Genomic DNA, 26607 nt, shown 5'->3' with positions numbered 1-26607 from the left:
GTCATACTTGCTTGTACACAATGCAATAGCATAGATGCATGTCAACATACTAAACCCTCACTATAAGGTGTCCCATTATATGAAATATGTTTGCTTAATACCATATACACCAAACTGAGCAGCATACATATCTGACATCAAACTACTACCTCATTATAAGGAACGTACTTGCTTACACACATGATCAGCGGGCATGTTATGCGATGGCAAATCTGAGTGTAAGCTATTTTGTGGTTGTGTGTTCAATATACATACACATCAATCAATATACACATCTCAATATGGTAATCGTTATACACAGATCAATCTGGTAATCAATATATACATATCTGGCAATCATTATATACACATCTGGTAATCATAATACACATATCAATCTGATAATCATTTATTCATTGAGTCATCATATTCAGTGTTTGTGGCCAACACAAAATCCATCAGGCCATTAAATAAACATAAAATAAAGAGGATGCAGACATATGAAAGGACATGCAAACAGATGTCCACATGATTTTTAAAGGTGGGCATCACAAAATTTGGCATCCCACAAAACAATAGTGAATTTAAATTATACTGTATTCCAGCAGAGACCCTGACATGTCTGATGACAGCAGCTCAGAGTCTATTCTGATCAATGTCTGAAATGCATTAGGCCAAAAAAAAAGGAAAAAATTATGTTTCCTATTGCTCTGGTTTGAAAAGTAAGGTAGGCAGGTTGTTTTTGTTTTTTTAAATTTATCTTTCGAACATTATATTTTTTACCATAGAGGAAATGTGCTAGGGTCAGCAAATAGAAACTGGGATAGTCGAATGACTGGAAACACATTTTTTGGGGCCTTATATGCATGTATTAACAGTATGTCATGAGATGCTGTCTCACCATCAACCAACAACAACAACAGAAAACAGCACATTCCATTTCCTTATTATGAACACTTATAAAACTAAAAGGACTACGGAAAACTCTAACCAATACTGCAATTTGCATAACATTTTAAAGCCAGGAATAAACAAACAGAAAAAGTAACAAGCATGATTACAGTAAACAAAATATAAAAAGTCTGATAAAAGACAATAGATTAGTGCAGGCATTCAAGAAAAGAAACAGAAAATAAGCAGAAAATGTTTACCTCAACATCAACTTTTGCTGATGGAATTCTAGATTGTTTACGAATGTCCTCAAGTACAGTTTTCTGTGCTAAATTAGCTGGTTTCGGAGGAAGAGGGGGTGGCTTAGTACCTGGTTTATTCCTGCGATCAGGCTACAATCAAAAAGAAGTGAAAACATACTGTAACATGCAACCATGCACATGCCTGCAAAACAGTCAGCCTTCTTTCATCAAGTTTGTTAAATATACTTGAGCATTGTGGAAGAAACTCATTTTAGGCCTGAATGACTAGGTCTGGTCTGAACCAGTCTTTCACAAAAATTAACAACAACTATGGTAGATTGTTCATTACATTAACATTTATTACTCTATTTGCCCAACAAACATACCCGACTGAATTGTTAATAATGTACAACAAAAATGGCCTTCCAATGTTCAAAAGCTGAATGCTTTATTTAGCGGTCACATTTTTCTGATGGTCCATCTTTTAAGCTCAATATATAGCATGTACTCTAAAGAGGCGACAGAACAGGAGCAAGCTGCTGACGAAACAAAAACTAGGTGCACTGTGAAAACTTAAATGAAACTTTTTAATTCAGAAAAACATACAGAGATGAAATATTCTCATGCTTATCAACAATGATAAATCCTTGTCGACACTGACACTGGAAATCAAAACCTTGCCTTAGAATGGCAAAGGTATCTATTTCATTAAAACCGTCATGAGAGAAGGCTTCAGTTTAGCAGAAAAAAGAAGAAAATAAAAGATCCTATGAATTTATTTATTGGTAAGAATTTTAACGTACCATATATACTCAATAAACATTGGCTCCAACTGCAAACAACACAGACCCAGATCTGACATTTCATAATGCATTAGCAGATCAGGGTGTATGTAGTCTATTCTACTTAGTATTCCAAACAAGTCCTAATTTACCAGCACATTATGTGACAGTGGAGCTGGGTGTATGTAGTCTATTCTACTTAGTATTCCAAACAAGCCCTAATTTACCAGCACATTATGTGACAGTAGAGCTGGGTGTATGTAGTCTATTCTACTTAGTATTCCAAACAAGTCCTAATTTACCAGCACATTATGTGACAGTAGAACTGGGTGTATGTAGTCTATTCTACTTAGTATTCCAAACAAGCCCTAATTTACCAGCACATTATGTGACAGTAGAGCTGGGTGTATGTAGTCTATTCTACTTAGTATTCCAAACAAGCCCTAATTTACCAGCACATTATGTGACAGTAGAGCTGGGTGTATGTAGTCTATTCTACTTAGTATTCCAAACAAGTCCTAATTTACCAGCACATTATGTGACAGTAGAGCTGGGTGTATGTAGTCTATTCTACTTAGTATTCCAAACAAGTCCTAATTTACCAGCACATTATGTGACAGTAGAGCTGGGTGTATGTAGTCTATTCTTCTCAGTATTCCTAACAAGCCCCAATTTACCAGCACATTATGTGTCAGTAGAGCTGGGTGTATGTAGTCTATTCTACTTAGTATTCCTAACAAGCCCCAATTTACCAGCACATTATGTGACAGTAGAGCTGGGTGTATGTAGTCTATTCTTCTCAGTATTCCAAACAAGCCCTAATTTACCGGCACATTATGTGACAGTAGAGCTGGGTGTATGTAGTCTATTCTACTTAGTATTCCAAACAGGTCCTAATTTACCGGCACATTATGTGACAGTAGAGCTGGGTGTATGTAGTCTATTCTACTTAGTATTCCAAACAAGTCCTAATTTACCAGCACATTATGTGACAGTAGAGCTGGGTGTATGTAGTCTATTCTACTTAGTATTCCAAACAAGTCCTAATTTACCAGCACATTATGTGACAGTAGAGCTGGGTGTATGTAGTCTATTCTACTTAGTATTCCAAACAAGTCCTAATTTACCAGCATATTATGTGACAGTAGAGCTGGGTATATGTAGTCTATTCTACTTAGTATTCCAAACAAGTCCTAATTTACCAGCACATTATGTGACAGTAGAGCTGGGTGTATGTAGTCTATTCTACTTAGTATTCCAAACAAGTCCTAATTTACCAGCACATTATGTGACAGTAGAGCTGGGTATATGTAGTCTATTCTACTTAGTATTCCAAACAAGTCCTAATTTACCAGCATATTATGTGACAGTAGAGCTGGGTGTATGTAGTCTATTCTACTTAGTATTCCTAACAAGTCCTAATTTACCAGCACATTATGTGACAGTAGAGCTGGGTGTATGTAGTCTATTCTACTTAGTATTCCAAACAAGTCCTAATTTACCAGCACATTATGTGACAGTAGAGCTGGGTGTATGTAGTCTATTCTACCTAGTATTCCAAACAAGCCCCAATTTACCAGCACATTATGTGACAGTAGAGCTGGGTGTATGCAGTCTATTCTACTTAGTATTCCAAACAAGTCCTAATTTACCGGCACATTATGTGACAGTAGAGTTGAGTGTATGTAGTCTGCAGTTGGACTCAAATTACAAGCGAGTCCATACAGTAAGCTTTTTCTTGTATCTTAAGGATATCCACTTCCGTAAAATCAAGGTTTACCGTGCAGCTGTAAATTATGTGATTAATACACATATCCCTTGTCACCAAAATGTATCATAGTGTATTTGGGACAGACTGCATGTAAAATGACACAACTGTGGCTTCTATCACCTACTAAAGAGCGAAAGAGAAATAAATGCTTATACAATCTTATTAACAGCAATACTAGTCCTGTGAAACAAAATGATAAAACTCACAAAAAGTACACAAGACCTTTATGACCTACCATAAATAGGCAGCACAGGTTTTCAGCGGCAGAAAATCAGATATCTCACAACTTTGTCATATTAAAAAATTCACAACCGTCCTACACATTTCTGTGTGTAATCAATAGGTGTCCATGATCTTGTTTCTGCTAATCTAATACATATCATTCTTCTATTATTTTATGGACAATTAACGACAGTGTACTTTCTCAAATACTTTTCCATGTACTGACTCCAACTTGGGAATATGCATTCATTTGAGAAAAGGCACAACAACCTATACATTTTTAAGTGGCACTGGATAGCTTGGACCCCTATCAATAACAAATTATACATCTTTTTAAGAAGTTACATACTCCTACACATCACAAGCAATCATCCATGAATTTGTAGGCTGGGAACCTTGTTCTATTGTCAGCAAAACTGATCATTGAGTACTTTATAGCGGTAAGAGATCCTACCCCCAAACTAGGTACCCAAGTGAAAAGTAATGATCTCATTGCATAAGATGGCACCTTACTAAACAACACCATAGCATAACACTGCACAGATATGCATCAATCTCATGACACTTCTTAATTTTCTAAAGTATGTAACCCTGTATAAGCCAACACCATCTACAACATTGACAACTCTAATGGCTCCTTTAATGGTACTGTGGTGATGAAGGACTGTATTTTCATAATCATACAAATATAACAATAAAAACAAAAATATTGTAATTACTCAATCCAAAGAACTGTCTGAATTTTTTAAAACCAAGAATGTAGTCATATAGTGATACTGAAACTGCATAAGACACTGGATAACACGTCTGACAGCATGCAAATGTACCATCAGAAGACAAGATCTTCATATATGATTAAATATATTCTATAGATTTCTGCGGTTGCATCTTACTGACTTTGACACCGTCTTACTGACCTTCTTTGTTTCCAAATTGAATATTTACAAGCCTGGAACCAACCTAAATAAATTACTGAAGCAGTTCAGTTCAATTCCTAAATCAAGGGGCATAATATATGAGAACAAATCTTAGTGGCAAGCTTATTTACAGATATACCTTTTACACATAACAGATATGTTATTTGCAATCAAAATTACTTTCAGCCATTAAGAAAATGCGGATAAGCACAACTGCAATAAAAAATAAAATCAATGTACTGATGTGTAGAACATTCAAACCTATCAGGAAAAGTAACAGTAGCAAAAACCAAATGATGCATACAATTAACATGCTTTGTAAGCAATAGTCTATACTGAAAACATGCCATTTTTTAAGTTAGGAGTTTGTTAAAAAAACAAGGTTATCTCATGTACATGTCTGGCACTGCTTTGGTGTATATGATAATGTGTGCACATGTGAATGTATTTTAAAATTCTCCATCAGCAGACAATAAAATAAGAAAAAAAAATATTTTCAAAAATCAGTCACAATTCATCCAGCTTTAGTCAGTATTAAAACATAACTTCAAACAATTTATGTATACAGCTTGTTCTTTCATTTAGTATCAAATCATTTTCATGAAAGTGAGTGCTTGTAAAATTCAAACACAGTACAATGTGTTGAACTGTATAAAAAATTTGATATACATCACACAAATTGGATACCCCCCACCAACCCAACGACATGATGTTACTTAAGAAAGCTTAGTTCAATATCCCAAGATAAAGTTTGAAGCCAATCAGGATTTATAAATTGGTCATCATCAACTTGGCCAGAAAATGTTGAAAATCAAATTTGACCTAAATCTACTTAACATAAAGTCCCATGCCAAATTTTCCTTCAATCCAGGCAGGTATTAGGAAAGTTAGTGAGTGCAGGGTTATTACACAAAAGTTTTTTTTCCATGACTTCTCCACGACAAATATACAATCTTCCGTGACAAAATTCTTCCATGCTCACAAAGAAAAGGCCAGAAAGATGGATTGGAACAAAGAAAAAATAATGATAATGCTTATCAACATGATCCTTTTTAATTTGTGGCCTCCTCCTCCACCTACAGCTATCAGATCCATCAACTTTAACACACTTTTTGGACATTTTTCACTACTTTCAATTCACTTTCCATGACTCTGGCCATTTTCCATGATGTTTCCGTGACAAACATATTTCCCAGAATTTTCCATGACATTGGAAACCCAGGAAGTGGAACAAAAAAGACAAGATCTGACTGGAAGGTCATGGTTAATGCAAAACAGAATAACAAGTAATGGAATATGGCTGGACAATTAAAAAAAACCAAAAGATGTGGAATAATGTGTTCTGCATGTTCTACCATGACACATTACACAAATCTTGCAAAAGCTCTAGAGCAAGGGAAATAGGTCACTGTGACCAATTTTAGCCAGTGGCGAGCAGTGCCCTCCAAAATGAATATACTCATTTAGTATCATGAATGTACATAAAACAGTGTCAAAGAAACTGAGCTAAAAACAAAAATGGAACATGAAAACTAGGTCAATGATAACACTTTTATCCATGGTGAGTAGTACCCTCCATGAAGAATAAACCCAACAAGTTTCATAGATATATATACAGTTGTATCAGAGAAACTGAGCTAACTGCAGAGACTTAACAACATCTATACTAACAATAACCCCACTGTACGCCCTGTCTATTTACCTATACTTTGCAGACATGTACAACAAAATCACTTTACAGACATGTACAACAAAATCACTTTGCATACATGTCAAACAAAATCACTTTGCAGATATGTTAAACAAAATCACTTTGCAGACATGTTCAACAAAATCACTTTCTATACAGTTTTCAGATAACTGTGTAGTTTATGTGAAAACTTCAACTCTATGCACCTAAATACATAAAGTAAATCTGTACATCTGACCATAAATAACTGCCATCATTGTTGGACTTGATTTAAAGTGAAAAGTCATAAAGTGTATACAGTTTGCTTTGCTCACTCATGCACCTTTCTCTTATGAAGGCAAAGCTTTTTTAATAGTGGTATAAGAATATATGTGCACAGAATAAGGAAGACAGTAGGGGTCATGATTAAGTGGATTACCTGTGGACTGGAGGTCTGCAAAGGAGGTTCTGGTTCTTGAGGCACTTGAGACATCACAAACATAGAATTCTACAAGCAAAAAATGGTACAATTGTAACCCTTTCAGCATCAGAAGGCTCATACAAGCAGGTATATTTATCTGTCTTCTTAAATTTCCTATGCTTTAGAGTTCTTTTACATATCTTGATTTTGCATACTTGGTAGGAAAAAAAAAACAAATCAGAAATTCAATAAAATGAAAATGTCCATTTTTACTTGAACCCCCCAAGAAACTTTTTGTACTGACTTAGTATAGTAAGAGTAAACTTGAGAAAAACAAATAACATAAACACATACAAAATAAAATACTGTGAAAAATACTTATTTTTGAAATCTGTTTTTATACATTTACCAAAAATATTTTGATTGGTAATTAAATTCAGATGTTTTTGGAGGGCTTTTCATTTCCCCACAGGTTGTTCTTTGTTAATTGACCATTTTTATCTGATAATTTGTAGCAACCATAAAGTTCTTCAAAAATGTTACCCCACAAATAATGATGAACTAACAATAACATCTGAACCAGAGAAATAAACAAGTCGACTTAAACCTATGAAATTAAATGATATTAAATAAGGCATGCTTGAGTATGAATAAGAATTTAAATCATTCAGAAGAATCAAGAAAATTACAACAGAAGTAATAAGAGAAAGCTTTGACAACAGTGGTTTGATTTAGAGCATGAAATGTAAGCAATGCCACACAAGAAATGACAACAAACCAAGACATTTCATATCTGGACTACTCAAAATACTCAAATTCAAGCTCACATTTAAACTGTCACTCCTAAACAGCTTAATTAACATTTACACATACATATTAGTTCCTTTTTTTTTCAACATCAATTCCATGCATATTTCAAGGCACTTTATGCCTCATGAATACATGCATTTCAGTTCCAATTGTAATTACTCATTTGAAAACTAATGCAGACACTATAACTAGATTAAATATCATTCCCTTTTTTCTGTGGCTAAATAAATGATGAATGACTTTAGCTTTCTACTTTCAATAGATGTAAAAAGAACAAATATGCCCTGCAAGAGACAAGCTTTGAAAAAACTAAAACCAACTCAACAAGTAACTTTCTAAGTAATGACCTGTTTTGGATTTGTTTGATCAATGATAAGATCTTGTTCATTCTTCAAAAATGTTTCATGAGCTTTCAATCGTTTTTCTTCCTCTTCTTTTCTCAACCTTTCCTCCTGCTCTTCTCTTTCACGCTGCAATTTTTCCTGGACAAGAAAATTTATTCAAGCACATATTTATTGTACACAAATGGTATTCAATAATCCAATATTTCAGAACAAACCGTTTTTAAAATTTTTAATGTTTTTCCTCTGATTATTTTTGTCATTGTTCCTAACCACAACAAGCTGGTTAAAAGTTCAATCATCCACTTTAAGAATTTATTCTATCCCCACTATAGCCATGTCAAATTCTCTCCAGGATGGGGGATACAAATCAGCAATGGAGATAGGTTCATAATGTGCATAATATTATGTAACATCCAATCTTGTTTAATTGTAGTTGAAATAAAACAAAGCAGAATAGTGTGTTCATATAAATATGTCTGATTTCAAGTGACACAGCTGTTAATTAGAATTAGAATACCAAGTTATTGTTGCTTTGGATTCTTATGCCATTTCTCAGCACAAGACAGGCGATATATGCCGGATAGTATAAATGGTAGTGGAAGAACCCAGGTAAAACCCCAGCAAGAACCATCAATCCATGGGAAGTTACTGGCAGATTTCTCACATACCGACACTGGCTGAGCCTGAGACTCTAACCCACATGGACAGAGGTGAGATGGCAGTGATCGGTAAAGGTGAGCTCTTTTGACCACTCTTCCACCCTGGGGACCCAGAATATCAAGTAAAATAATTATATCAATAAATTCAGAGAGACAAAAATGGTATGGTATGAACAATGTGTGCACAACACTCTTGAGGTAGGTTAACTGGTCAAAGAGGTTCAAACTACCTGGGACCTGGTGAACAACTTCAAGTCAAAGAGGTTCAAACTACTTGGGACCTGGTGAACAACTTCAAGTCAATGAAGTTCAATTTAACCTAATAGGAACTGTGAACAAGAAAAACAAACATTCTGCAGTCAATTAATTAAAGTATTAAGAATACTGATTCCTTGGAAGGATTGCACACTTGCCAAATATTAATAATTATGTTCTATTTTAAGGTTAAATACATATAATATAAATTCTAAACTTTTTTGTTACTTCTGTTTATCTTTTCTCTTTATAACAGTGAATTGATTAAAAAAAATGAAATTATTTCTGAGAAAATGCTTAAGCAATTACCTTTTACAAGTATGTTCAACTGTAATGACGTATAATCTGGATTGCCATAAAGAAGCTGCCACACTATTAAAGGGAGGTAATGACAATGAGTCAGCTCATTTTCCACAAATAATAGAAAGAATCACATCCCTTTACATAGCTTTTATTAAGATCAACAAAGTTAATAGACAGGTGTATTATTAGGAACACACATTATTCTTAGCATCATTATAGTAGGACACCATGCAATATGGTTCTGGTTGGAGTGAAAACCAAAACCAAAACCAAATCATGCAATCCTGGGTGTTCAACCATTAAGATTCCTCTGTGCAAGGCAAGTTGCAACTCCCTTGCAGCAAGCAACACTGCCAATATATGCATGCTTTTTGTGTCCGTTTTGTCAGGTCTCACTTGTTTCATTTAGAGAACAAATCAAACCCATGATCTTTACTTTGTAAAGAAATCCAGCAGGGTCTTGTGAAATGGACAAAGCTATCTAGCTGATATCTGGATTTCCTCGTAATATCTACTGTCTGGGTGTAGTTTTCAAAATGCCTGCTTGATTTATTACTTATAAAATAAAACTTTACTGTAAACTTTCACATTTTTAAAATCTCATAAAAACCTGGATTTTTTAAGAGGACCTACCAATCTGGCTAGCTCTTCTTTCTCCCACTGTAAAGTTTCTCGAACTAACTCTTGTTCCTGCAGGTTAATGATCAGTATAGATTAGTATTACCATACAGTAGAAAGAGACAATTAGTGCTAAAACACCCCTGTTTTCTACAGGTCAAGAATATTAGGGATCATGCAGTTATGTAGGTGTAAATTACAGTTTCATAAAAAACAAAACAAATGAGAATCCAAGAGTCTTTATATCATTTTTCAAGATTTTAATTCTAAATAATATTTTAGAGTGTACAGTTATAAAGGTCTGAGACAGCATACCTTGCATGAAAATTCTGTCAATTCTACACAATTCACACACTGCAGAGATGACTCATTATCTAAACAGGATGTTAAAATTTAAAATGGAGAAAACAGTACTGTAATAGATATATTTGACTGTAAAGAATAAAAGTGTTAACATCAAATTTTAAATAATTTCTTTATTATCAAATACTTTAATCCATAACTAATTCACTTAACAGTCCTTTTCTTGCAATGTACACATGTTGAACAAAAATTCAGATGGTCACCACGAAGGATATATTTTAAAATAAATTCAATGTAGGATTAACATAGCCATGAACAAGAGTAATGTGAATTCTTCATTATACGCCTGACATGTATTTAATAGTTCTTTATGTAGGCACCAGTATGGCACGGTTCACTCGACAGCTTATTGACCAACTGGTCTCAATAACCTGGATCTTGGGTCAAGGCATGGGGTCATAAACCCAACTTAATTTGCAGACACTATTAATTTCTTATTGAACGTATAAATCTTTTTTTTTTTTAACTCTGACCTGTTGACCTATGAAGCCACAGGTTCTTTCATTATCTTCAGTGCAAGACATCCACTGACCTTTGACTCCTAAATCAACAGGTGTCTTCCATAATTAAGTGTAAACCCACCATTAACTATGGTCAAGGTATGTGGTATAGAATGAAATATACAAAAGTTTCTCTTTATACATTTATAGTGACCTTGACCTTCTGACCCCAAAAAATAATTGGCTTCTTTCTTGACCGATGTTTAAGTCATCCAAAAATTTTGATGAAGGCACATGGACGATAGCTAAAACCATTTTGTGTGCAGACACCATTTTTCTTCTTTCAGTCAGCTACTTTAAGCTTTGACCTTTTGACCCTAAAATCAACGAGTTTTTTCCTTATCCCAAAGCAATCCTCAAAGTTTGGTAACAGATGGTGGACAACTTGAGTCATCATTGTGTGAAAACAAAATTATTAAGACAGAATATAACTGGACAGTATCGTTAACAGAAAGTGCTCTGCTTTATCAAGGGTATATAAAAATGAGTGGATATCCAAACAATTCAGGCAAATCCACTCATCCTTATGGAATTGGGTATCTTACTGACAAATCAGAATTTGGATAGAATATGATTTTTCTGAAATACATAACAATCATTTAGTCTTGTAATACATGGCAAATAACACTGGACAACAAATTTTTACAAAAGTCATGTTACTGAAATAAAATTAGTCAATTCTTATCAATTTTTATGTGCTGAACACGAATATGACAGTCAAATTGCAAAATTGGCTCTAGTTTTTTTGTAATCTGCAAGAAATTAATGTTTACATAACGAAATGCATTCCAATAGTAAAAGGTCAACTGTAATAGCCTACCTATAAAAAATCAAGTCATTGACTACATCTTAGATTTCTTCGCCTGTCTCTTGTACAGCTGTTCGGGAGCATCTCTGAGGAGTGTCCAGCAGTAGTCAGCCAGCATTGTAGTGGACCATTTTCCCTGCTATCTTTGTTCCATTGTTGCGATATCTTGATGAAAACGTTCGCCGTGTTCATCACTAACAATACCACAGTTGCTAGGAAAGAAATCCAAATGGGAATGAAGGAAGTGAATCTTTAGAGACATATTGCAGCCAAGTTTCTTATACTTCATCAACATGTCTTCTACTAGTTCCTTATAGTTTTCTGCCCTAACATTTCCGAGGAAGTTTGTAGAAACTAGGCGAAAAGCATTCCATGCTTGTTTCGCGTCACCTTCCAGCAAGTTGTTGAACCGGTCATCTTTGAAAAGCTCTCGAATCTGAGGACCCACAAAAACTCCCTCTTTAATCTTTGCTTCGCTGAGTCGAGGGAATTTTTCATGCAGGTATCGGAATGCTGGCAAAGTCCGGTCAATGGCTTTCACGAAGTTCTTCATCAAACCTAGTTTGATGTGAAGGGGTGGTAGCAAGATTTTCTGAGCCTCAACCAGAGCTGGCTGTTGGATATTCTTCTCTCCAATGGCTACATTCTGCCTGTGAGTCCATTCCTTCCTCATGTAGTGCATTTCCCTTGCTCGGCTATCCCACTCGCATAAGAAACACATGTATTTTGTATATCCTTGCTGCAGTCCCATTAAAAGGGCAACTACCTTCAAATCACCACAGAGGTGCCAGCTGTACTTGTTATACTCAATGGAATTCAGTAGCTGCCTTAAGTTATCGTATGTCTCTTTCATGTGGACAGCATACGCTACTGGAATAGATGGAAGAATGTTTCCATTGTGCAAAAGCACAGCCTTGAGACTCAGTTTCGAAGAGTCCACAAATAGTCTCCATTCTTGTGGGTCATGAGTGATTTTTAAAGCATTCATGAGGCCCTCAATATCGGAACAGAATATCAGATTACTTTCCTTTCTGAAGAAAGGCTCCAATTGCTGGTGGCGCTTTCGATATGCAGTAATTGTGACATCTTCTTCTAGAAGATTCCATTGTTGGAGTCTTGATCCTAGCAATTCTGCCTTGTTCTTTGATAAGTCCAAATCACGAATCAGGTCATTTAGTTCTTCCTGTGTTATTCTGTGTGGGGTTGATGATGCACCACAGTGAAAATCTGGATCACTGCATGCTGATGGACCAGGAGAAGAACAGGTCGACTCACCTTTGTCTTCGTCAGATGAATCAAGAGAATATTCTGCTGGAGGTTCTGGAATAGGAAGTCCCTCACCATGTGGAACTGGTCTCAATGCAGACGGAATGTTTGGGTAGACTATTCTCGACTTCTTTCGCTTCGTTATTCCGCCGGAAAGAGGAGGAACCAAGCAGAAGTAACAGTCATTTAGGTGGTTGCTTGGCTCTCTCCACACCATTGGGACTGCAAACGGCATTGATGATCATGACCTTTTGCAATTCAACCACTGTGAAAGCTGTGTTGTACATGTAGCACAGCATATATGCGGAGCCCAAGGCTTGTCTTGGTCACCAACCTTGCATCCGAAGTAAAGATGATATGCCTTCTTCACTTGAGAATTGATACTTTTCTTCTGGTTGGCAAATGTCACTTCCCCACAAATATAGCAAAAATTGTCCGCGGTATTAACACACTTTCGAGGCATTACTGTTCTTTATTGTACGTAAATGGATAAAATAATAAGTTTTATGTAACAGTAGCTTGAACTGTCTCGCACAACGTCTAAAATATTTTAAATGCTGAACCTATCTGATTGGGTTTTATATAGTACACTGCTTACGTCAGCTTCAGCAGCCGCCTGGCATTAGTATAATAGGCCTACACATGTATAGTACACTGCTGACGTCAACTTACTTCAGCAGCCGCATGGCATTAGTATTGCGTTGCATCAGAAAATGATGCAATCAACTGTGGATGATGTGAGCATGATGGTATTATGCAATGTTACATCATTATTCCGGATGTTGCTGCAGTCCTACTGGAGAAATTTACACAGTGAAACACAGAAAATGAGGTATATGAATATCTTCAAAACGAGAGCCAATACAAATTTTTCACGGTTATATTCGTGTTCGGCACACCAAAATACTACAGATTAGGGCCTTTTCAAGTCAGTAATGATTTCACTGTTGACCAGTGTAATTTACAATCACATTTGTGTGAAAAAGGAACAAAACATATATACAAGGTGGTGGGTTGGGGGAGAGCAGCTCAATAAATTTAAATAGCTCAAGAATGAACAAAGAAATGAAATTATAGCTGGTGTAAATTAAAGTGTAAATATTACATATGCTGTAGCTACAAATCACCAGACTGAAAGAATCCAGATAGAATATTATGTCCAATATGATTGTAAAACTTTCAGGAATCATTAATTTGTAAGCTTCTACTACTATTGACACACTAACAATATGTCAAGCAGACAAATGTTATCTGTACCCAATTTAAAAGCTTTAATGCCAGCCAGGTTTCGGGGGTGGGGAGAAATTTGACTGGTAGAAGTTTAACTGGTAGGAGAAATCTGAAATAGCTTATATCGATAGATTGTAGATGGTGGAAGACAATTACAACCAAAAGTGGACCATACCTTAAGCCTGTCACACTCAAATGAACTAAGAACTTCAATGAGGAATGTATATCTGTTTTGTTTTATTCTTTGCTTTTAAAAGAAAGTAGAGGAAAATTTAGTACAGCATGATACAAGGAAAAGGATAAAAAGCATTCCAGTAGAGTAATAACATGCAGGCATATACATATTATGTTAAAAATTTCTTATTAAAAATAAAAACCCAACAAATAAATTATTTCTCCAGTTCTATTCACATTACCATGACATTAAGACAATATTTCAAATCGGACGTGCTAGTCTTAGAATGTATGAGACAAGAGAAGATCACAAAATACACCAGTAGTAAACTTTACCTACCTTCTTAATAATAAAGTGCTCTTCGTCTTCCTTGTCGATGCTAGAAATTGAGGACCTTCTCATGGAAGGGATATACCCAAGTGGGCTACTAGGTGTATCGGGCGACGGACTTTCAGGTGATTCAGGCTCCTCTCCTTCACAAATTACAATTACCAACTTATCACCCACACTTCTTAATGCTCGGACTGCCTCCTGATGTGTGGCGCCTAGGAGGCTTTGTCCATTTACTTCTAAAATTCGCTGATTTGTCTTTAACCTTCCATCTTTAGCAACAGCACCACCATCTATAATCTGCGTGTAGAAGTACAAGAAGTTTAACAGCCAAGTTACAATTTATTTCCCTCTCGTACTGTATTTTATATGGACGGTATTGTTGGATATTGCGGGCAAGATTAAATCAAACTTGCATATTCACAGACCTGCCAACCATGCAGAAACCTTCTCAGTAATTAAGCCTTTAAGTTGGAGCAATTTTCAATGAAATATCATGTACTGCCATTGTCAATGAGAAAACATGCTATATCAAAGTTCAGCTGTGTGATCTGATACTGTTGAAGACAACATCGTGTTCGACTAAAAAGTCTGTCAAGTACACTTTGGCCTTGATGACCTCCAGTGCAGTTTCAGAAACCTGGCGTTCTGAACCCATGCAGGTCAATTACTTCTGCTGGATCTCTCAACCTGATATAATCTTTTTCTGTTTTTAGTGGATCAATTCTTGTGGCAACAGCAATTACCTCCCCTGATTTAATACTCAAATCAATGAATCATGTCTACCAAATTTAACTGTTGCCTTTGATGTTTTCTTCCATGTATGACCAAGCAAATATTCTTTCTCATACTTTCATGCCAACTGTGTGGACATTTTAAAAGGTGAATTATTAACGTCACCTTTAACATGTTTACCTTTGCTTGATGACATTTCTAGACAGCTATAAAATAAAAGCAAATGCTTGATCATGTAGGTATTTTGCATAAAAAACATAAAGTGTCTGAGGTAGCCCCAAGAGGTGCATGCTATTACTGCATACCTGTGGTATGTTAACACAGTACATTTTCACTGTATCAGTACTATTATCATTTCTATCATCATTTCTATCAGTATGAAGTATGGAGTGCATGGGAATTTAGGAGATACCTTTTTACAACTTTAATGATGTTAAAAGTTCAGCTTAATTTTTTTTTTATACAAAGCAGATATATTTGTCAAATCTTAATTTTGAATATTACAAATATAATTATATTTATGATCCTTTAATCATATATTTAACATGTGTCAACTATGCCAACATGGTGGCCAAATGGAATGTTGTGAAAAATAATCAGACCAAATCCTACATTTGGAAACACTGTAAGATTGCAAATCATGTCAAGATTTTCTGAAGTAAATTGTTTCCTGTTTTACTTTTATGTAATTTCTTAAGTCCACAAAATATTGTCTAAACAGTTGAGTGTTTATGTTTACAGGTGCTCTCTTAATAATACCTTGCTCAGGAGATGGCATCCAACTCAAGTTTCGCCTCCGATCAATGGAGTAGCTAGTAAATTGTAGGCTTCAGTATCAACACTTCCTATCAGTAGAGTAGCTAGTAAATTGTAGGCTTCAGTACCAACACTTCCTATCAGTGGAGTAGCTAGTAAATTGTAGGCTTCAGTATCAACACTTCCTATCAGTAGAGTAGCTAGTAAATTGTAGGTTTCAGTACCAACATTTCCTATCAATGGAGTAGCCAGTAAATTGTAGGCTTCAGTACCAACACTTCCCATCAATGGAGTAGCTAGTAAATTGTAGGTTTCAGTACCAACATTTCCTATCAATGGAGTAGCCAGTAAATTGTAGGCTTCAGTACCAACACTTCCCATCAATGGAGTAGCTAGTAAATTGTAGGTTTCAGTACCAACACTTCCTATCAATGGAGTAGCTAGTAAATTGTAGACTTCAGTATCAACACTTTCTATCAATGGAGTAGCTAGTAAATTGTAGGCTTCAGTATCAACACTTCCTATCAATGGAGTAGCTAGTAAATTGTAGGCTTCAGTACCAACACTTCCCATCAATGGAGTAGCTAGTAAATTGTAGGCTTCAGTATCAACACTTCCCATCAATGGAGTAGCTAGTAAATTGTAGGCTTCAGTACCAACACTTCCTATCAATGGAGTAGCTAGTAAATTGTAGGTTTCAGTACCAACACTTCCTATCAACGGAGTAGCTAGTAAATTGTAGGCTTCAGTATCAACACTTCCTATCAATGGAGTAGCTAGTAAATTGTAGGCTTCAGTATCAACACTTCCTATCAATGGAGTAGCTAGTAAATTGTAGGCTTCAGTATCAACACTTCCCATCAATGGAGTAGCTAGTAAATTGTAGGCTTCAGTATCAACACTTCCCATCAATGGAGTAGCTAGTAAATTGTAGGCTTCAGTATCAACACTTCCTATCAATGGAGTAGCTAGTAAATTGTAGGCTTCAGTATCAACACTTCCCATCAATGGAGTAGCTAGTAAATTGTAGGCTTCAGTATCAACACTTCCCATCAATGGAGTAGCTAGTAAATTGTAGGCTTCAGTACCAACACTTCCTATCAATGGAGTAGCTAGTAAATTGTAGGTTTCAGTACCAACACTTCCTATCAACGGAGTAGCTAGTAAATTGTAGGCTTCAGTATCAACACTTCCTATCAATGGAGTAGCTAGTAAATTGTAGGCTTCAGTATCAACACTTCCCATCAATGGAGTAGCTAGTAAATTGTAGGCTTCAGTATCAACACTTCCCATCAATGGAGTAGCTAGTAAATTGTAGGCTTCAGTATCAACACTTCCCATCAATGGAGTAGCTAGTAAATTGTAGGCTTCAGTATCAACACTTCCCATCAATGGAGTAGCTAGTAAATTGTAGGCTTCAGTATCAACACTTCCCATCAATGGAGTAGCTAGTAAATTGTAGGCTTCAGTATCAACACTTCCTATCAATGGAGTAGCTAGTAAATTGTAGGCTTCAGTATCAACACTTCCCATCAATGGAGTAGCTAGTAAATTGTAGGCTTCAGTATCAACACTTCCTATCAATGGAGTAGCTAGTAAATTGTAGGCTTCAGTACCAACACTTCCTATCAATGGAGTAGCTAGTAAATTGTAGGCTTCAGTACCAACACTTCCCATCAATGGAGTAGCTAGTAAATTGTAGGCTTCAGTACCAACACTTCCTATCAATGGAGTAGCTAGTAAATTGTAGGCTTCAGTATCAACACTTCCTATGTATCAACAAGCTCTCTAATGTAAGTATAACGTCTTTTACGTCATTAACCTTCAGTTACTGTTTTTAGATTACAAACTGAATAACAATTAACATAAACAAAACAAATTCATCGTCTATAAGGTACTGACCATTAATATTTTGGGCATGGGATGGTTCCATTTTCCTTTGATGTGAGATAACTTTTCTTTTATCTTAAGTCATTTATAAAAAAATATAATGAATATGGTGTTATTTTGCTACAAGTCAAAAGCAAGTTATTTTTTCCCCCACCTATTCACAGCCAATAATTTAAAAAAAAATAAAAACAATGTCCAGCCCCTGCCCAAGAATATTAGATGGTTTATCCCAAATATATTTACAGTATACTTTGGTACGTGTTTTGGTATGTTCAGAGACACTGCAGTACAATTTTTTTATATATACCTAGTATGGTTCCTTAATCAACCCCGTCAAGTGTATTGTGAAAACATGAATCAAGATTAAACTTGGGTCTGTACAAGTGTCAATTTTGCCAAACCTTTCAGAAATATGATTGTGCCCTAAGTGTGCGGCTGGCAGTGGCGCTTTAAAAAAAAATCACATGACTCCCAAGTCTCAAATTTTTTAGAATTAGTGTATTTGAATAGTGACCCAACTTATAGAAGCCTGGAACCTCTGGGAGATGCACTTGAGTCATTTCTTATCCCAAGAACTTGGCCACTGAATCAAAACACGACACATTCCACATCATAACCATATATGCATCTATGGGGCCAAAAAAGACAAAAATGTATATATGCATCAAACAATGACCCTGGGGTTCATCCCTACCCGAGGGGCATAATCATTGAGTAGACCTTAAACAAATAAACAAACACCTGAATAAGAATACCTGTCCGTGAATATTCAAACAGAAAATCAGTATTTAAATATTTGCTTACCTAGCAAGTATAACACCATTTTTGCAAACAAGGCTGAATGTACCAATGCAAGGACAAATTAAATTACAAAGAAACAACTTTAATCTTGCTAAAACATGAAATATTCAAACTCCCACTTATAAGGTACCGCATATATTCACTTGCTGGTCAAATCCAACTGCAAACAAACACAAAGCTTGACCTATCAATGCATAAAGAACTGGCAGATAAGAGTAAAAGTTTTAACAAACAGCATGAACCCAGATCTCCTGGCACATTATGTGATATCAGATCTGGGTCCATGCAGTTTGCATATAAGTAAATACAATAATACTAATTTCAATATTCAGAATAGTTGCTGTTTTTGTTATTGTTGTAGGGTTTAACGCCATTTTTCAGCACAAAATAGGCTATACATGGCAGCCAGTATTAATGGTGCAGGAAGAACCCGGAAAAACAACAGAAAGAACCACCGACCCATGAGAAGCTACAGGCAAGCTTCCTCACATAACCACATTAGCCAAATCAGAGACTCGAACCGAAGCAGACAGAAGTGAGATGGCAGTGATCCGTAACGGTGAGCGCTTTAGCAGAATAGTTGCAGTGTATGGTAAAGAGCAGGGGGTCTCAAACATGCGGCCCACCAATCCGCATCATGTGTGGCCTGCAAAATGATTGGCGGCCCTCAGGGTGCTTTGAGTTTGAGCCCCTGGTATAGAGCTATTAAGACAGCCTTTATCAATCTACTTTTCCTAATTAAATTAAACTGGCCACATGTCCATGCAATTGTCATTGTGAACAAATTTCTTCTTTTAGTTGGTCCCCAATAATAACTGAACAAGAAATCAAGAGTTACTTCTTTTCACTGTTTATAGCCCAGCTTGAGAACTTAGAATGATGATCAACAGTCAGAATACGCACAAATATTGACCTGGTTCCTGTCTTCATGAGGGGATGTATTCACGTGACCATGATGTTGATGATGGTGGTGGTAGTGCAGCTGACACTGATAGTGATACTAGTGGTGTTTTGTGCTGCTGATGGCAGTGATATAGAAGAAATGGTGATGGTATTGATGGAAGAGTTAGCGTGAGTGAAGATAACCAAATTAATTTACTTATTATCTACAAAGTGATTAACCTGCCTTACCTTAGATACAAATATTCCCTCATCCACTTTCGTATTGGCAGGATATGTCTTTGTTCCACCTCGAATACTCATGCCCAGTTTTTCTCCTGGGCTTTTTACTATCGTAATCTCCTGTAATTAAAATATAAGAAAGGAAACATTAACTTGGTTCCGAATCACAGAATGGTGACTTTATAACCAGATATTTCAAATAAAACAATTTTTAAGCCACAACCCCGCAACCCCCAAACAAAAATTAAATGAATTAAATTTTCAAATCTTTCTTCTTTCTCACTCTTTTATACTTTTTAATTAATTTAACTTCAATGGAATTTATGACTTGTATAAACAAAATTAAGAGTTACAGCCTGAAAGTTTGAATAAAGTTATAAGAATTTTTAAACAATTATCCACTCTGACAATGGAGATAATATCGTTATGGGTGATGCCAATGAAGCTAAATACTATTATGGCCAACAAAACAGTTATCTTCTCATCAGCACAGGAGATGTCAATAACGTTATACCCATGTGGTAACAATTTTGACTAGCTAAGCTGCTGTCTTATCATTGGATGAGAGACATCAATAGTGTTATACCCTTGTGTTAATTTATAAGGCCAGCTAAATAGCAGTTTCAACATCAGCATTGGAGTCATCAATAATGTGACAACCTCATGTTAATTACTTTGGCCAGATAAATAGCTGTTTTATCATCAACATCAAAACTGTTTCATTTCTTCATTATCTCGCGTGCAAGCCATCCACAAAATTGTGACAATATGGACAACTTATATTACTGTTCAGAAATAATCATTTCTTTCCAATATTTCATCCTATAAACGTGAGAAAAGACTTCTACCATTAACAAATGTTGCCAGTCCTTGATTGTAACCTATTTTCAAGGTTGCATTTTATTTTAATCAACAATTCTAAAGAAGCAAAATTTGAAAAGTTTTAATATTTTTGAAACAAGTTTTAATATTGTTTATATCAAGTTTTAATAGTATCTCATCAGTACTTTTAATCAACTGACAGGAAAATATGTAAAAGCAGAAGATTGAGTGACTGGTTAATATTATACAAGTTAATCTTTCAACAGTCACTACTACCTATTTTTGTCAGCTCTGCTTCATTCTCGATGGATAGACAAGTCATTTCACCGAAATATTTGAGTTCTACATGGACAATGAATAAAATTCTGCATTAAGTTTAGTCTAAGCTGCTTTAACTCCATAGGGTCCTAGCTACATTGATTATTGTAAATTCCTTGCAACATTGATTATTTTAATTCCTGGCTACACTGATTATTGTGATTCATAGCTACATTGATTATTGTAATTCCTTGTTCACTGATTATTGTAATTCCTTGCTACATTGATTACTGTGATTCCTTGCTACACTGATTATTGTAATTCCTTGCTACATTGATTATTGTAATTCCTTGCTACATTGATTATTTTGATTCCTAGCTATACTATTGTAATTCCTAGCTACACTGATTATTGTAATTCCTTGCTACATTGGTTATTTTGATTCCTAGCTATACTATTGTAATTCCTAGTTACACTGATTATTGTAATTCCTTGCTACATTGATTATTGTGATTCCTTGCTACATTGATTATTGTAATTCCTTGCTACATTGATTATTGTAATTCCTTGCTACATTGATTATTGTGATTCCTTGCTACAATGATTATTGTAATTCCCTGCTACACTGATTATTGTAATTCCTTTCTACACTGATTATTGTGATTCCTAGCTACACTGATTATTGTAATTCCCTGCTACATTGATTATTGTAATTCCTTTCTACACTGATTATTGTAATTCCTTGCTACACTGATTATTGTGATTCCTTGCTACATTGATTATTGTAATTCCTTGCAATATTGATTATTGTAATTCCTTGCTACATGGATTATTGTAATTCCTTGCTACACTGATTATTGTAATTCCTTGCTACAATGATTATTGTAATTCCTTGCTACATTGATTACTGTAATTCCTTGATGCATTAATTATTGTAATTCCTTGCTACACTGATCATTGTAATTCCTTGCTACACTGATTATTGTAATTCCTTGCTACATTGACTATTGTAATTAACTGATGCATTGATTATTGTAATTCCTTGCTCAGTATAGTAAAGGACTTAAATTTTTGTAAAATTTCAGATTGGGAATTTGTACAAATGTGCACATACAAAAAAAAACAGGGTCATAGGTTGGAGTAGGGTTATTCTGAGAGACAAGACCACCCCACTCTACCCCACCCATGGCTCTTCCCTGCATGGGCATATCAGAAAAATTAATTTAAGCATTAGGTGCAAAAATTCTTACAACAAAAGAAAGACTCACTAGTACCCTACTCACCTTAAGGCCTTTTGGAGGTGGATCATGCCGAACCCTGACACGGATTTCATATGTTGGAGCAATTAAGCTCATGACAGCCGTCTGATGCGTGGCATTTGTCAGATCTTTACCGTTAACACTTAAAATTCTGTCTCCTACTTGAAGGTTAGTCCTAGATGCTGCACCGTCAGGAACAATCTACATGCATAAATAAATCAGACGCTGATTTCACACTTCCTGATGTCTTTTTTCTCACAAAAACAAGACAGAAAAAATAAGTGCTCTGAAGAATATTACATCTCATTAATGTATATTTTCAAGGTCGAATAGAAAAAAATTGAATTATCTAATTATTGTATTTTTTTTGCAGACATTTGTGAGTAACTAGTTTATCTGTAAAACTTCACTCCAACAAAAGTAATGAAATTTACCATTAAAATTATTGACGAGTTAGGTACAGGAATCTGAACTGCATACACAGTTTTATAAAAGCTGAAGTCACTTTAAACATTTAGGATGGAGAATGTCAAGTTGAACATGGTCAAATATTATGTTAGGAGATAAAAGGTTACATTTAAAAGCGAGCAGTATCCTCCATGTACCACTTCACAGATAAGCCATTTATCCTGAAAGAGGTATTGTTGGTAATTTTAACTAAAAATATGGATCTGACAGGGTTTTTCTCGTTTCGTTTTTCCTTAAACTATTCAATGTGGCATAAATTAATGAAAAATTATTTATAATCAATATTATTTAACCAGTCTACATGTGCAACTTTTGCCAAGTGAACATAAACTGGAATTCTGTACTAATGATGGCTTTATGTCATAATCTCTTTTCATAATCACTTTTTATGTCATAATCTCTCTTCATAATCACCGATTATGTCATAACCTATGGCAAATTCTCTGTCTTATATATTCTAATTTAATAAGCTCTTTGTAAGTAATATGTCACTTCTGCATACATATCTATGCCAACTTTTGAAAGCAAGGATGCAATAAAACTTTATAATAAAAACAAAAACAATCAAACCTGTCCAAACAGTCATATTTACTCAGTGGTCATTGGGGAAGCAAAAATTCCAATATAAATACCCTGCATGTACAAGGTCCCCTGCATTTTGTGTTCAGTAGGGAGGTGTTCCCTATTAAATAAAGGTTTCTCCTTGCCTTAAGTGGTCACTAGGGCACATCTAAACTGTTTCATAAGGATGGCAATTTTTTGATAAAGGGGTGTGTGTGTGTGTGTGCGCAATTTGGATCTTTAACATAGCTTTAAAAAAAATTCAGTCATACCTCTACGATGTCTGCAATGTGACAGTTTATAGTGATGTCTAGCACTGGGGTATTATGCCGCAGACATGTGGCATGATGTTCCACCCAGTCACATTATCCGGACACCAGGCCAACCAGTCCTAACACTAACCTCTTAATGCTGAGCGCCAAGCAAGACAGCTGTTAGTACCATTTTTATACGTCTCTGGTATGACTTGGCTGGGGATAAAACCCATGACCTCCTGCATCCGAGGCGGATGCTCTAACCACTAGGCCACCGGAGTGGGTTTTTGTTTTCATAAAGGAAAATATGTGAATCGATGTACAAACATTTATCTCTTGTATTCGAAACTCCACTCATCTAGACAGTGTTGCTCACGAGTGTTGGGACCAAAAATTTAAAGTCAATGCACTTTTTAACATTAGGGTCCAGGATCAATGTTGTTGCTGTTATTGTTGGGTTTAAATCCATTTTTCAGCATGCGATAGGCTATACATGGCGGCCAGTATTAATGGTGGAGGAAGAACCCGGGAAATCCCCAGAAAGAACCACCGACCCTCGAGAAGCTACTGGCAAGCTTTCTCACATATCCACATTGGCCAAATCCGAAACTCGAACCCACCCAGTCAGAGGTGAGATGGCAGAGATCCGTAACGGAGAGCGCTTTAGACCACTCGGGTTCAGGATCAAAGCTATTCATTTGCTGGATGGTGAGAAAAGTAGTTGTGTTAGTTGTGTTACTGCGGCATAAATGGAAGTCACCATTATGCCATTGTGACAGGTACAGATACATATCTTCACCTATTTACCTGTGAATTAAAGTTCTCTGAAGGATTGTATGTCTCTATGAAGAGATACAAGTTACAGCCCTTTTCATAAGAGGCCAGGGGTCATTTAATATTCAAAATATGTCTGTAAAGGCAGGTGAAGTTTCAGTTCAATGCACAGCTAGCTTCTTTAGATTTTCTGTTCATCATAGGCTTCTAGACCATCTTTTGATCTTGCCAAGTTCAGCAACTGACTAACTGAGAGAGGGTGAAGAAACAACAATGGGTATCTATTTTTAAAGTCCATGATAATTTCATTCATAAGATGGGTATCTATTTATAAAGTCCATGATAATTTCATTCGTAAGATGGGTATCTATTTATAAAGTCCATGATAATTTCATTCATAAGATGGGTTAAAGAGAGCAGGATACAGTAACCTTGTGTAGAACATAAATCTGGGAGAAAACAATATATGCTCGTACTATATTTTTGTTGTATCATGCAGCATGCAGTCATTTGTCTGTCTTTTTGTCCGTATGTATGCATATACCTGTTTGATGGCAAATATATATTTATTTGCATGTACAGTAAAATCTGTTATCTAGATGCTGAATATCTGGGTCAAGTCATGTATAGATTCTACTACAACCGTAATGAACATCCACTGTCTATACATGAAGCCAATTTTATAATGCCAAAAATCAGAAGCAAACACAATTAAATATAATATCATACAACTATAAATACAGTGTTATTCAGAATAACTAAATTACCCTTTAAATGTACAAATAATGTAAATGTAATCTGAAGGGCAGGACAGAGAGATGGGGATATCAAAAATGAAATTTTATTCTAATACCAGATTGGCATTGTATAGTCCTACCCCAAGTTATTAGCTGCTGATCAGTTACCAATGGTAACTTCACATGTGATAGAAGTTTGTTTTATTTTTGTCGGTTTTAACAGATAATCACCTACCATCACAGGTGAAAAAGGAATCCATGGCAGCTGAGTTTACCATGGTCAAAGCTCTTTGATACGGAGTAAAAAGAACCCTCCAAAACGCAAATAAAATCACTGTCTGTCACACCTATGTTATCATATCACTTCCATTTCAATATCTTAACCACAATCTGATCAGCCAGATGACAGAAAATCCAAAGTTCCCTGAGTCTGGATAATCTGTCTTACTGCACATGTCTATGTACATATGCATGTCTGATAATCTGAAGACATATTATGGTTAAGGTGTCCAAAACACATTATGGTTAAGGTGTCCAGAAAAACAGTATGGTTAAGATGTCCAAGAAACATTATGGTTAAGGTGTCCAAGGAAACCTTTTCAAGCATATGCACCACACTTTAAATACAATTACTAGAACAATGTCTACATTTATTTTGGAAGGGTTTACCCTTCCGCACATTTTCTTTAAATTCTACTTTCTTTAAATACATTTTAAAGACAGCTTTAAATTAAAACCATGTAGCCACTACTGTATTGACTGATATGCCATCAAACCTCATCCATCAATGTGACCATGTAGCCACTACTGTACTGATTGATATGCCATCGAACCTCATCCATCAACATGTAACCATGTAGCCACTACTGTATTGATTGATATGCCATCAAACCTCATCCATCAATATGTGACCATGTAGCCACTACTGTACTGATTGATATGCCATCAAACCTCATCCATCAATATGTAACCATGTAGCCACTACTGTATTGATTGATATGACATCAAATCTCATCCATCAATATGTAACCATGTTGCCACTACTGTACTGATTGATATGACATCAAATCTCATCCATCAATATGTAACCATGTAGCCACTACTGTACTGATTGATATGCCATCAAACCTCATCCATCAATATGTGACCATGTAGCCACTACTGTACTGATTGATATGCCATCGAACCTCATCCATCAACATGTAACCATGTAGCCACTACTGTATTGATTGATATGCCATCAAACCTCATCCATCAATATGTGACCATGTAGCCACTACTGTATCGACTGATATGCCATCAAACCTCATCCATCAATATGTGACCATGTAGCCACTACTGTACTGATTGATATGCCATCGAACCTCATCCATCAACATGTAACCATGTAGCCACTACTGTATTGATTGATATGCCATCAAACCTCATCCATCAACATGTGACCATGTAGCCACTACTGTATTGATTGATATGACATCAAATCTCATCCATCAATATGTAACCATGTAGCCACTACTGTATTGATTGATATGCCATCAAACCTCATCCATCAATATGTAACCATGTAGCCACTACTGTATTGATTGATATGACATCAAATCTCATCCATCAATAT

The 26607-nt window shown here is 35.6% G+C and overlaps 1 protein-coding gene across 12 annotated transcripts in view; it reads right to left on the bottom strand.

Annotated features, from left to right (window-relative positions):
* The window catches only part of LOC149783253 (protein scribble homolog), a 184501-nt gene that overhangs the window by 49807 nt on the left and 108087 nt on the right, over nucleotides 1-26607 (bottom strand). For 7 of the 12 annotated variants that reach the window (XM_089931472.1, XM_089931479.1, XM_089931476.1 and 4 more), the window contains 7 exons: nucleotides 22223-22399; nucleotides 19869-19979; nucleotides 14565-14855; nucleotides 9899-9955; nucleotides 8052-8186; nucleotides 6913-6981; nucleotides 1131-1262 (listed from right to left, as the gene is read on the bottom strand). In XM_089931472.1, coding sequence (XP_089787598.1) covers nucleotides 1131-1262; nucleotides 6913-6981; nucleotides 8052-8186; nucleotides 9899-9955; nucleotides 14565-14855; nucleotides 19869-19979; nucleotides 22223-22399 — 972 coding nt within the window. The remainder of the gene's footprint in view (nucleotides 1-1130; nucleotides 1263-6912; nucleotides 6982-8051; nucleotides 8187-9898; nucleotides 9956-14564; nucleotides 14856-19868; nucleotides 19980-22222; nucleotides 22400-26607) is intronic. The other 5 variants (XM_089931478.1, XM_089931480.1, XM_089931477.1 and 2 more) reach the window with 4 other exon arrangements.

This window comes from Sinohyriopsis cumingii, chromosome 14 (assembly GCF_028554795.1).
Source record: "Sinohyriopsis cumingii isolate HCF-2022 chromosome 14, ASM2855479v2, whole genome shotgun sequence".
NCBI lineage: Eukaryota > Metazoa > Mollusca > Bivalvia > Unionida > Unionidae > Sinohyriopsis > Sinohyriopsis cumingii.
This window is presented reverse-complemented; position numbering and strand designations above follow the sequence as displayed.